This window comes from Oncorhynchus clarkii, chromosome 10 (genome assembly GCF_045791955.1).
Source record: "Oncorhynchus clarkii lewisi isolate Uvic-CL-2024 chromosome 10, UVic_Ocla_1.0, whole genome shotgun sequence".
Taxonomy (NCBI): domain Eukaryota; kingdom Metazoa; phylum Chordata; class Actinopteri; order Salmoniformes; family Salmonidae; genus Oncorhynchus; species Oncorhynchus clarkii.
In genome coordinates, this window is record NC_092156.1 from 33,212,045 (window position 1) to 33,226,211 (window position 14,167).

Sequence of the window (14,167 nt, forward strand, 5' to 3'; positions counted from 1 at the left end):
AGCATGGGCATGCCAAACATTTTCAATAAGCAAGATTAAATTCATAATTGATAAGGCCTAAAGCGGGAACTGTAAGAACCGACGCTGGAGTTGAGAAGCAGGTACAGAGAGTGAACATTTAATTTTGCACAGACGTGGAACAGGACAGGAACAGGGTCAGAACCAGGTAACACAATGACATATGACAATTAATGCAGAAGCGGGGAACAGACAGATATAGGGGAGGTAATGACACAGGTGATTGAGTCCAGGTGAGTCCAAATGATCGCTGATGCGCATGACGAGGGAAGCAGGTGTGCGTAATGATGGTGGCAGGAGTGCATAATGCTGGGGAGCCTGGGGCTGTCGAACGCCAGAGGGGTATAGCGGGAGCAGGCGTGACAGGAACAAATAATAATAACTTATTAACAAAACATCAACTTATTTGAAATAGGCTATGTCACACTTACAGGCACCATCATTTCTCCCTGTTGCCATATAATATTAAAACAACGAAGAGGATGGAGGGTTTTACACCTGCACCATGCTTCTACACCTGCATTGCTTGCTGTGTGGGGTTTTAGGCTGGGTTTCTTTACAGCACTTTGAGATATCAGTTGATGTACGAAGGACTATATAAATACATTTGATTTGATTTTACGGCTCATTCAAACTTTTCATTGTAGCTGGACAAAGATCCAATATACCGTGCATACAGAAAATATTCAGACCCCTTGACCTTTTAAAGATTTTTTTTAACGTTACAGCCTTATTCTAAAATTGATTAAATTAAAATGAAAAAAAAAAAAACGTATTTACGTAACTATTCAGACCCTTTGCTACGTGACTCGAAAATGAGCTCAGGTGCATCCTGTTCCCGTTGATCATCCTTGAGATGTTTCTACAACTTGATTGGAGTCCACCTGTGGTAAATTCAATTGGTTGGACATGATTTGGAAAGGCACACACCTGTCTATATAAGGTCCCATAGTTGACAGTGCATGTCTGAGCAAAAACCAAGCCATGAGGTTGAAGGAATTGTCCGTAGCAGACAGGATTGTGTCGAGGCACAGATCTGGTGAAGGGTAGAAAAACATTTCTGCAGCATTGGAGGTCCCCAAGAACACAGTTGCCTCGAGAGTTGGACTAGTAACCAGAAGGTTGCAAGTTCAAATCCCCGAGCTGACAAGGTACAAATCTGTCGTTCTGCCCCTGTACAGGCAGTTAACCCACTGTTCCTAGGCCGTCATTGAAAATAAGAATTTGTTCTTAACTGACTTGCCTAGTTAAATAAAGGTAAAATAAAATAAATAAATACTTAAATGGAAGAGGTTTGGAACCACCAAGACTCTTCCTAGAGCTGGCTGGCCGGCCAGCCAAACTGACCAATCAGGGGAGAAGGGCCTTGGTCAGGGAGGTGACCAAGAATCTGATGGTCACTCTGACCAAGCTCCAGAGAACTTTCCAGAAGGACAACCATCTCTGCAGCACTCCACCAATCAGACTTTTATGTTAGAGTGGCCAGACGGAAGCCACTCCTCAGTAAAAAAGTAGCCCACTTGGAGTTTGTCAAAAGGCACCTAAAGGACTCTCAGACCATGAGATTCTCTGGTCTGATGAAACCGAGATTGAACTCTTTGTCACGTCTGGAGGAAACCTGACACCATCCCTACGGTGAAGTATGACGGTGGCAGCATCAGGCTGTGGGGATGTTTTTCAGCGGCAGAGACTGGGAGACTAGTCAGGATTGAGGGAAAGATGAACAGAGCAAATTACAGAGATACTTGATGAAAACCTGCTCCAGAACGCTCAGGACCTCGGATTAGTTCGCCTTCCAACAGGACAAAGACCCTAAGTACACAGCCAAGACAACTCAGGAGTGGCTTCGGGACTGAATGTCTTTCAGTGGCACCGCCAGACCCGGACTTGAACCTGATCTAACATCTCTGGAGAGACCTGCAAATAGCTGTGCAGCAACGCTCCGCTTCCAACCTGACAGCGCTTGAGAGGATCTGCAGAGGATGGGAGAAACTCCCCAAATACAGGTGTGCCAAGCTTCATACCCAAGACTTGAGGCTGTAATCGCTGCCAAAGGTGTTTCAACAAAGTACTGAGTAAAGGGTCTGAATACTTATGTAAATGTTACACTTCAGTTTTTTATGTTTAATAAATGTGAAGAAAAAAAAATCTAAAAACCTGTTTTTGCTTTGTCATTATGGAATATAGTGTGTAGATTGAGGAAAACAAACAATTTAAGTCATTTTAGAATAAGGCTGTAACGTAACAAAATGTGGGAAAAGTGAAGGGGTCTGAAAACGTTCTGAATGCACTGTAAATGCATTTAAATGCATTTAAAAGTTTAGCTTGTACACTACCAGTTCTGTAGTCTTAATGAGACTGACATACACAAAGTGTACAAAATATTGGGGATACCTTCCTAATATTGAGTTGCACCCCCTTTTTGCCCTCAGAACAGCCTCAATTTCTTGGGGCATGGACTCTACGAGGTGTCGAAAGCGTTCCAAAGGGATGCTGGCCCATGTTGACTCCAATGCTTCCAACAGTACTGTCAAGTTGGCTGGATGTCCTTTATGTGGTAGACCGTTCTTGATACACACAGTACCAAGTCCTGGAACCACTGTACTAGAAGAAAAACCTTTAGCTCTAATCCACCTCCCATCTACTAGAATAAACACCTTTAGCTCTAATCCACCTCCCATCTACTAGAACATACACCTTTAGCTCTAACCCACCTCCCATCTACTAGACCACCTTGAGCTCTATCCCACCTCCATCTACTAGAAGAAACACCTTTAGCTCTAACCCACCTCCCATCTACTAGATAGAAACACCTTTAGCTCTAACCCACCTCCCATCTACTAGAAGAAACACCTTTAGCTCTAACCCACCTCCCATCTACTAGAAGAAACACCTTTAGCTCTAACCCACCTCCCATCTACTAGAAGAAACACCTTTAGCCCTAACCCACCTCCCATCTACTAGAAGAAACACCTTTAGCTCTAACCCACCTCCCATCTACTAGAAGAAACACCTTTAGCTCTAACCCACCTCCCATCTACTAGAAGAAACACCTTTAGCCCTAACCCACCTCCCATCTACTAGAAGAAACACCTTTAGCTCTAACCCACCTCCCATCTACTAGAAGAAACACCTTTAGCTCTAACCCACCTCCCATCTACTAGAAGAAACACCTTTAGCGCTAACCCATCTCCTATATTGTCTCCTTCTCCACTTCTCTCCAGATGGCACGCCCAAGATCATCTCCTCCTTCAGTGAGAAAGTGTTTGGAACCAACGAGTTTGTTTCACTGTTCTGCACGGTGAAAGGCACTCCGGAGCCCAGGGTGACGTGGACGCTGGATGACGAGCCGGTGATCAGGGACTCCCGCCACCGCATCGGCCACTACACCAGCCAGGAGGGCCATGTGGTCAGCCACCTGAACATAAGCCAGACCACGGGGCCGGACGGGGGTGTCTACCGGTGCATCTGCAACAATTCGGCCGGGGCGGTCTCCTACCAGGCGCGAATAAACGTAAGAGGTGCTTGTCAGATCAGCTCCTCCAAAACAATTACATTTTACACATGTTTATGAATTAATTTGTTGTTGTTTTTCCTGATCCATGTTTTTTTTGCTAAGCTCCTTTGAGTGTGCCAGAATAACCTCTTTCCAGGGTCTCTATGTTGGTTGTGTGTGTGTTTTCTGTGTGTGCTGTGTTAGTTGTGCACCATTTGCTTATTTCTTTCCTTCTTGTATTGTTTACGTATGTCATCACAAAGAGGTTTACGTGTGTCTGCGTTTGTGTACTTGTGTGTCTTTGTCTGGGTGTGTGTTTATGTGTGTTCTATCTGGTCTGTTTTCCCCATCTGTCGTCCTGTCTGTGTCGATGTGGGTCTCTTTGTGTCAACTAGTTCCTCTGTCTTTTCCCCTTTTGCTTTCATTTCCTATTCAGAACATGGCAAATTATCCTAGGGGCTCGTATAGTGCTGCGATCATCACTCTCTGCTGTCAGGGCATTAGAGACGTTACCGCTATCTAACACCCGCTGATGGCTTGATATTGGGACACCATTAAGTTGATTTACACTTGCACTAGCATATGACTGAGGAGCAATCTACACTCAGCAGGGAGGTGCCAAGCAGCTTTAAAGCCAGCTACTGTAGGACTGACTGTCACCATGGTTTCTGGGGGTCTATCTAGAGACTCCAGGCCCTCCATCCTCTACTTAATGCTAATTCCTAACAGAGGAGGATAGGCCTATGGCCTGTGTTACGGATTGAATAACTCCTTTTGATGGTTTGCCCCATGGAAAGTTGTCACAATACCAGTATCGCGATATTCAGAGGCATCGTGGCAAGGAAACAAAACATGAAGGAAAACAGTCTTAATGTTGGAAACAAGCAACCTTATGTTGTCAACTAGAATCATGTTTCTTTTCCAGGCTATAGCACACACTATTTTACATAGAGTAGGGTTTTTAAAGGACCAAAGAGTTTAGTCTGCTTTGTGTTTTCCTTTTTGCCATGGAAAATCAGTTTTCAATTTGTTTAATTTTACCTTTATTTAACTAGGCAAGTCAGTTTAGAACAAATTCTTATAATTATTAGGTATCCTAGTAACTCGATACTGGTATCATGACAACCCTACTGGAAATCACCATGTTGCAGCTTTAGCTTGGGCTTAGTGAAGGGATGTTAAAGTCTCCAGGTCAGTAGGCTAGCTAGCCTAGCGCAGAGCACAGCACGGAATGCAGCCAAGCATAGAAGATAAATCTCCACAGGTGCCATTGTGGAGATAGTGTAATGACTGTTTCTCGCATCGTTGGCTCCTTGATCGTGCTAAAGAGAGTAGCAGCGTGGATTCCTGTGCAATGCACTAGAGGTGCACACCACCACATAGTTAAACTGTCTTATATTCGACAGTGCCTTCAAAGTATTCACACCACTTGACATTTTCCACATTTTGTTGTGTTACAGCCTTAATTTAAAATGGATTACATTGTTGTTGTTTTTGCCTACCCACAATACCCCATAATGTCAATGTGGAATTATGTTTTAAAAATGTATACAAATTGATAAAAAATGAAGAGCTGAAATGTCTTGAGTCAATAAGTATTCTATCCATTTGTTACGGCAAGCCTAAACAAGTTCAGGAGTAATAATTTGCTAAACAAGTCACAAAACAAGTTGCATGGACTCACTCTGTGTACAATAATAGTATTTAACATGATTTTTGAATGACGACCTCATCTCTATACCCCACACATACACTAATTGAGCAGATTTAACCACAAAGACCAGGGACGATTTATAATGCTTCATAAAGAAGGGCGGGCACCTATTGGCAGGTGGGTAAAATACAAAAAACAGACATTGAATATCCATTTGAGCATGCGGAAGTTATGAATTACTCTTTGGATGGTGTATCAATACACCCAATCACTACAAAGGTGCAGGTGTCCTTCCGAACTCATTTGCTGGCAGTAGCAGTGCGTGGGTAAAATAACTGGGAAAACCAAGCCGAAAAACAGTGGCCATATTACAACCAGTCTTGTGATAATTGTGTTTTTTGCACTATGAACTTGTTAGTTCAAATGTCTTGCCACTGTGATATATAGGCTTAAGGCCAAGAAAATAAGACACAGTGGCAGAATAAATTCAATCACACCTTTGTTTCATCACAAAACTGGAGAGTAACATCTGTCCGGTGGAGTCAGCAAAGGATATTGCATGTAACAAACAGTTACATTAACTACAGCATGGCCAATTAATTTAATGTTTCCGAACTTTTCAGACTACTAACCCACTATTGATTTAGAACACTGGAGAGTTTCCGCAAGTCGCATGAAAACAGGAGCTGCCTCCACTATTCCGGCACCATTTCAACTTCAACATTTCAACATCATCAAATCACCTCTGCTTAGTCTAATACAGTGACAACTAAAATATTCCAAAAACAATTTAGTCCAATCAATGTAAGCTAAATATCATGTGGCTGTCTATAGTACTGATTTGTGTTTGTTTGTGTGTGTGTCTGCATGTAGAAGAAACTTGTTGACTCACCCTACTTGTAGAGAAACGCCAATGCCATCCTCTTCTCTTTCATGTTGCATTAAAGGTGGACTCTGGCGTACAGTACACGCTTTTAGTTTTTGTTGTCTTAGGCTACCTGGTTAAAATGCTTGCTCGCTAGCAAAACTTCCTTTCATGGGCAACAATTAGCCAGTTAGTTAACATTAGCCTACTACATCTAGCTACATATTGAACTTCCATCCTCTCAGGCCAGAGGCACCATGTATGAATTTACAGTTGGATCAGAATCATCGTTATAATACTTGGCCAGTACAGAGAATTAAGTAAAACCTCAAGTCCCCAAATTCCTATTTCCATCCATGGCTAATTTAGGAAAGGGACAATTTTAGCTAGCTGGCTAACTAGCCACCGGAGGACAACAACACAATGAGATGCAACAATTCAAGTTTATTTCTGTCAAATTACTTTTGGCTTGATGTGATGTGATTGTTGTGAAGGCAAATCCAAGCTGGTTTCCATTGACACTTTTTTTTTTTTGGTGCGCCAGGACCATTCAGTTGAGCTCAATCAGTTTAGTGCTACGCTGATTGGCTGTTATTGTATTTTTTTATGATGGGAGGCCAAATGGTTGATGGCTTCCCTTGCATTCAATACTACAGGTGGCAACAATATCATATTATTTTTGACCATACAGCATCAGAAAGATGGGCTATGCCTCCCGAGTAGCGCAGCAGTCTAAGGCACTGCATCACAGTGTCACGGCGTCACTACATCCTGGTGTTCGATCACAGGCTGTGTCACATCCGGTCTTGACCGGGACTCCCATAGGGCAGTTCACAATTGGCCCAGCCTCATCCAGGTTAGGGGAAGGTTCGGCTGGGGGGGCTTTACTTAGCTCATCGCGCTCTAGCGACTCCTTGTGGCGGGCTGGGCGCCTGCAGGCTGACTACGGTTGTAACTGTGTTTCCTCCGACACGTTGATGCAGCAGGCTTCCGGGTTAAGCGAGCAGGTGTTAAGAAGCATGGCTTAGCAAGTCATGTTTCATTTGCCTCTCCTGAGCGCATTGGGGAGTTGCAAGGATGAGACAAGATTGTAATTGGATATCACGGAATTGGGGAGAAATTGGGGAGAATTTATTTATTTATTTCAAAAGCTTGAAGACTTTTGAAAATAATAATGGGCAAATGTTGCACAATCCAGGTTTGGAAAGCTCTTTGAGACTTAGCCAAAAATACTCACAGCTGTAATCATTTGCGAAGGTGACTCTAACATGTATTGACTCTTGAATACTTATCTAATCAAGATATATAAGTGTATGATTTTCATAAATGTTTTACAAATGTTAGAATTTCTAGATCGTTAAGAAAAAATGACAATTAAATCCATTTTAATCCCACTTTGTAACAACAAAATGTGGAAAAAGTCAAGAGGTGTAAATACTTTCTGAAGGCACTGTATCGAGCTACAGTATCCAACTGTAGATTAGTACAGTGTTTCCCCACCCTGGTCCTCGAGTACCCCTAACAGTTTTACAATTTTATTGAAAAGCTGGACAAGTACACCTGATTCAACTTGTCAACTAATCATCAGGTCCTCATTGAGCTGATTGAAGTGTTTGTCCAGGGCTACAACAAAAATGTGTGCTGTTGCGGGTACTGGAAGACCAGGGTTGGGAAACACTGATCTACAGTATGTCAAATATACTTATAGTCAGTCAGTATCCCTGATAGGGGCTGTATTATGGAGTCATATTTGTTATATATGCTGTGGGTTTTCCAGCAGTGTGAAAGAGAGAGCAGGGGGAACATGAGTAATAGTTTTGATAATAGGTTCATGAGTGGGAACATTGTCTAATGCTTGTCAAACGCAATCATGGCTGGCGTCTAGCAGGTGCTAGAACAGTATAATAATATTCACTTCACCTCAGAGAGATTAAAATTGGAAGGTAGGTAAACCCCCTCTGGAACACTTAGCTATGGATAGGTCCCAGGACGAGGCGATTTTATATTGCTATTATTCCATAAGACTATTATAGGAAATAAATGGAAAGCATTTACATAAATGAGCACTGCTTTATAATAGAGAAGTATTTATTTTTGTAAATAGTTTTTTTAATGTACATTCTTGCCCTTTATTTACTAATTACAGGGAAAAGAGGTGTTTATATTATACTAATCTATTATCCACAGTAAGATATTGTTTTAATATGTCAAAATCCCCAGTAAATGTTTCCTTTGTCTTTCAGAATGAATCACTGTCTGTATCCATGGTTTTTGACACATCAACACCTCACACTTCTAAAGTTTCACATTTCTTAGCCTCAAAATCATTTTAAGAGAGGTATTTCTCTTCTGTCTCCTTTAAGGGCCTGCCAGCATACGACCAATGAAAAATCTCACTGCCATTGCTGGGCGGGACATGTATATCCACTGCCGCGTCATTGGCTACCCGTACTACTCCATCAAGTGGCACAAGGATGCCAACCTGCTCCCCTATAACCACCGGCAGCGGGCATTTGAGAACAATGGCACGCTAAAGCTGTATGATGTACAGAAGGATGTGGATGAGGGAGAGTACACGTGTAGCGTGCTGGTCTCACCTTCTCTCTCCACCAGCCAAAGTGTGCACATCAGTGTGAAAGGTACAGTACGCACTCAAACCTGGTCTCACTCTGCCAGACTCAGTTAATAAACATATAACGTAGGGCTCCACGACCTAGAGCTACAGTACCAGTCAAAAGTTTGGACACACCTACTCATTCCATTGTTTTAATAAATGTATACTATTTACTACATCGTAGAAAAATAGTGAAGACATCAAACTATGAAATAACACTGTATATTTTATATTTGAAATTCTTCAAAGTAGCCACCCTTTGCCTTGATGTCAGCTTTGCACACTCATGGCATTCTCTCAACCAACTTCATGAGGTAGTCACCTGGAATGCATTTCAATTAACAGGTGTGCCTTGCGTTTCAGTTGTGTTGTGACATGGTAGTGGTGGTATACAGAAGATAGCCCTATTTGGAAGAAGACGAAGTTCATATTATGGCCAGAACAGCTCAAATAAGCAAAGAGAAATGACAGTCCGTCATTTCTTTAAGACATGAATGTCAGTCAATCCGGACAATTTGCAGTGCAGTTGCAAAAACCATCAAGCGCTCTGATGAAACTGGCTTTCATGAGGACCGCCACAGGAAAGGAAGACCCAGAGTTACCTCTGCTGCAGAGGATAAGTTCATTAGAGTTAACTGCACCTCAGATTGCAGGCCAAATAAATGCTTCACAGAGTTCAAGTAACAGACACATCTCAACATCTACTGTTCAGAAGAGACTGCGTGAATCAGGCCTTCATGGTCAAATTGCTGCAAGGAGAGTGCTACTAAAGGATACCAATAAGAAGAAGAGACTCGCATGGGCCAAGCTCCTGAGTGGCACAGCGGTCTAAGGCACTGCTTTTCAGTGCTAGAGGCGTCACTACAGACCCTGGTTTGATCCTGGACTGTGTCACATCTGGCTGTGATCGGGAGTCCCATAGGCTGGTGCACAATTGGTCCAGCACCGTCTGGGTTAGGGGAGGGTTTGGCCGGGGTAAGCTGTCATTGTAAAATAAGAATCTGTTCTTAAAAAAAAACAGGAAATCTGTCCTTTGGTCGGATGAGTGCAAATTTGAGATTTGTCGTGTTTTTGTGAGACACAGAGTAAGTGAACGGATGATGTCCATATGTGTGGTTCCCACTGTGAAGCATGGAGGAAAAGGTATGATGGTGTCACAGTGCTGGTGACACTGGTGATTTACACGTTAACGAGTGTGCAAGGCAGGGGGAATCACACTGGCTACAGTCCTAGACAAAGCTGGGAACACTGTCATTCCCACTCTGCCTAATTTGCCTCTTGGCTGCTTAGCATTCCGAGGTTGAGGAGAGGAGAGGGAATCCCCAGGAGCCCATTATGCCTACTTTGTTGTGAATTAAATAAGCGCTGAAGTGCTGCTTATTCCAATGTTATTTTAAATCATTAATTCTCCAAAGCATCTGTTTCTCACAATGTCTACAGTGTCCCCAGAGAGGGAGAGGGAGAGCACATCCATGCTCATGCAGTCAGGCCTATTCGTGTTATTTCAGTGAGAATTCTGCCTCCCCACAATGGGAAGTATAATCAGTTTCTCTCTCTCTCACTTGCATCTCCACTGTGTTAAAACATGCTATTAATAAGGTGATGGACTGAATGGGATGATGGTTGATTAGTGACATCTTTTCACAGGGGTTTCACAGGATGGTACCTGCTAAACTTACAATGGTGCATAAATAGAACTAACTGAGTTGAATCCTTGCTTTTAGAGACATAAATAAATATGCTTGCCTTAACACAACCCCTCTCTTTCTCCCGTAGTTCCTCCCACCATCCATCCCTTCGAGTTCCCTCGTTTCTCCATCGGCCAGCGTGTGTTCATTCCGTGTGTGGTGATGTCAGGTGACCAGCCTGTCTTCATCACATGGCAGAAGGACGGTCAGCCAATCCCGGCCAGTCTGAGTGTAACCATTGACAACATAGACTTCACCAGCTCCCTGCGTATCTCCAACCTCTCTCTCCTGCACAATGGCAACTACACCTGCATTGCACGCAACCAGGCCGCCATCGTGGAACACCAAAGTCAGCTAATTGTCAGGGGTGAGTGAGGAGGGGAGGGAGAAAGGGGGAAGGTGGGGTGGGCGGGGTGGAGAAGGGTGAATAGGGGAGAGAGGGAGGGTGGGGATTGGGATGGGGAAAAGGGGCGAGAGGGCTTGACCCTACTCAAAGATATGAGTCTAGAAGGTATTTGGCAGTTTTGCAAGTATTTTGCTAGATACAACTCTCTTCATATGTTCCCCTACAGTTGGAGTGAATCCAAATCAACCTACCACTAGGCCTATACAGTATGTTGGGTATAGCACAGGAAAACCTGGCAAAATTATATGCTTAAGCAAAATATTACCATAACATGCTGACCAGACTGCACGAACGTGTGCGAACGAGTGCGTCCACGTGCGCTATCTCACGCAAGTTGATTTTGTCCACCCACACCAGTAGCGATCAGGACACGCAGGTTGAAATATCAAAACAAGCTCTGAACCAATTATATTAATTTGCTGTTGCTAGCTAATTTGTCCTGGGATATAAACATTGGGTTGTTATTTTACCTGAAATTCACAAGGTCCTTTACTCAGACAATTAATCCACAGATAAAACAGTAAAACCACATTTGTTTCTAGTCATCTCTCCTCCTTCCTTCAAGCTGCTTCTTCTTCTTTGGACTTCATATGGCGGTTGGCAAACTACTTTAAGGTGCGTTACCACAACTGACTGGAGGGTGGACCTCAGTTAATATTTTAATCACCCATGTGGGTATATGCTCCTAAAAATCTATGAGGAGACGGCATTGGGTGTATGCTCCTAAAAAACAATGAGGATATTGAATAGAATGTAATAGAATAGAATACAACTTTATTGTCCATCCAGGATGGACATTTTTCTTCGACATCACCTTCATTAAAATAATCACATACATTCTCACAACATACACATTTAAACCATAAAAGACAGTAATACATTCATGCACTAGATACAGTCGAAGTCGGAAGTTTACATCAACTTAGGTTGTCATTAAACTTGTTTTTCAACCACTCCAAACATTTCTTGTTAACAAACTATAGTTTTGGCAAGTCAGTTAGGACGTTTACTTTGTGCATGATACAAGTAATATTTCCAACAATTGTTTACAGACAGATTATTTCACTTCCCATTCATTCACGGTATCACAATTCCAGTGGGTCAGAAGTTTACATACACTAAGTTGACTGTGCCTTTAAACAGCTTAGAAAATTCCAGAAAATGATGTCATGGCTTTAGAAGCTTCTGATAGGCTAATTGACATCATTTGAGTCAATTGGAGGTGTACCTGTGGATGTATTTCAAGGCCTACCTTCAAACTCAGTGCCTCTTTGCTTGACATCATGGGAAAATCAAAAGAAATCAGCCAAGACTTCAAAAAACTAAAACGGTATACCTCCACAAGTCTGGTTCATCCTTGAGAGCAATTTCCAAACGCCTGAAGGTACCACGTTCATCTGTACAAACAATTGTACGCAAGTATAAACACCATGGGACCACGCAGCCGTCATACCGCTCAGGAAGGAGACACGTTCTGTCTCCTAGAGATGAACGTACTTTGGTGCGAAAAGTGCAAATCAATCCCAGAACAAGAGCAAAGGACCTCATGAAGATGCTGGAGGAAACCGGTACAAAAGTATCTATATCCACAGTAAAACAAGTCCTATATCGACATAACCTGAAAGTCCGCTCAGCAAGGAAGAAGCCACTGCTCCAAAACCGCCATAAAAAGCCAGACTACGGTTTGCAACTGCACATGGGGACAAAGATCGTACTTTTTGGAGAAATGTCCTCTCGTCTGGTGAAACAAAAATGGAACTGTTTGGCCATAATGACCATCGTTATGTTTGGAGGAAAAAGGGGGAGGCTTGCAAGCCGAAGAACACCATCCCAACCGTGAAACACGGGGGTGGCAGCATCATGTTGTGGGGATGCTTTGCTGCAGGAGGGACTGGTGCACTTCACAAACTAGATGGCTTCATGAGGAAAGAAAATTACATAGATACATTGAAGCAACATCTCAAGACATCAGTCAGGAAGTTAAAGCTTGGTTGCAAATTGGTCTTGCAAATGGACAATGACCCCTAGCATACTTCCAAAGTTGTGGCAAAATGGCTTAAGGACAACAAAGTCAAGGTATTGGAGTGGCTGTCCCAAAGCCCTGACCTCATTCCTATAGAAAATGTGTGGGCAGAACTGAAAAAGCATGTGTGAGCAAGGAGGCCTACATACCTGACTCAGTTACACCAGCTCTGTCAGGAGGAATGGGCCAAAATTCACCCAACTTATTGTGGGAAGCTTGTGGAAGGCTACCTGAAACGTTTGACCCAAGTTAAACAATTTAAAGTCAATGCTACCAAATACTAATTGAGTGTATGTAAACTTCTGACCCACTGGGAATGTGATGAAAGACTTAAAAGCTCAAATAAATCATTCTTTCTACTAAGATTTTGACATTTCACATTCTTAAAATAAAGTGGGGATCCTAACTGACCTAAAACAGGGAATTTTTACTAGGATTACATTTCAGGAATTGTGAAAAACTGAGTTTAAATGTATTTGGCAAAGGTGTATGTAAACTCCCGACGTCAACTGTATACCGATACAATTTACTTTGCATTTAGTAGTCCAACAGCACAAGGAACGAATTCATGTTTGAACATGTTCTTCTTGGTCATGGGCATTCTGAAGTGCCGGCCAGAGGGAAGCCTCTCAATCTGAGGGTGTAGAGGGTCGGAGGGGTTACCAATGACAGCCAGTGCTTTCTTTTTGATTGCCTTGTGGAACAGAATATTCAAATGTGCCTGTGGTCGACCAATTACTATGCTGGCTGTGTTTACTATTCTGGTCAGTTTGTTTTTGCTCCTCATGCTCAGATTACCAGACTGTCATATTGAACGTGAGGATGCTCTCCACCAAGATGCTGTACACCCTCTCCAGAACATCCTGGCTGACCCCAAACACCTTTAAGGCAGGACTTGCAGCACGTTAAGCATCAGAAATAGAACCAAATTCTATTTTAGCACCAGGCTACGCTGATGCGCATGAGCAGTGTGGGTGCAATGATTGAATAACATGTATGTGATAATTTTGCAACACTCGAGCACGCAACGCTTTTGCTCTGGTCAGCATGTAATCCCAATAGCAGCGATTACCGTAATTGTATTTTAATGTTGTGATGTGAGATGCCACTTATTCCACTACTGAAGGCTAATATGCATGGTTGGGGTTAATTCCATTTAAATTCCAGTCAATTCACAAAGGAAACTGAAATTCCAATTATCTTCGATGCTTTTCAATGTGGAACAAATTTGAATTTGAATATTGGTTACTTTATGAATTGACTGGAATTGAAATGGAATGGACCCCAACCCTGCTAATATGCTAATCTACGTTAGCATTGGCTCCTTTTGTTTTTCTTACACTTAGTGTGAAAATATATCATTTCTAATTTCCACTATTTAAGCCACAAGGTATTACAAACTC

At 42.6% G+C, this 14,167-nt stretch overlaps 1 protein-coding gene across 1 annotated transcript in view; it reads left to right on the plus strand.

The window, feature by feature from the left end:
- The window catches only part of LOC139418292 (cell adhesion molecule DSCAM-like), a 168,892-nt gene that overhangs the window by 106,947 nt on the left and 47,778 nt on the right, over nucleotides 1-14,167 (plus strand). The window contains exons 7-9 of the mRNA XM_071167650.1: nucleotides 3,243-3,539; nucleotides 8,397-8,672; nucleotides 10,424-10,702. Of these exons, the coding sequence (XP_071023751.1) occupies nucleotides 3,243-3,539; nucleotides 8,397-8,672; nucleotides 10,424-10,702 (852 nt within the window). The remainder of the gene's footprint in view (nucleotides 1-3,242; nucleotides 3,540-8,396; nucleotides 8,673-10,423; nucleotides 10,703-14,167) is intronic.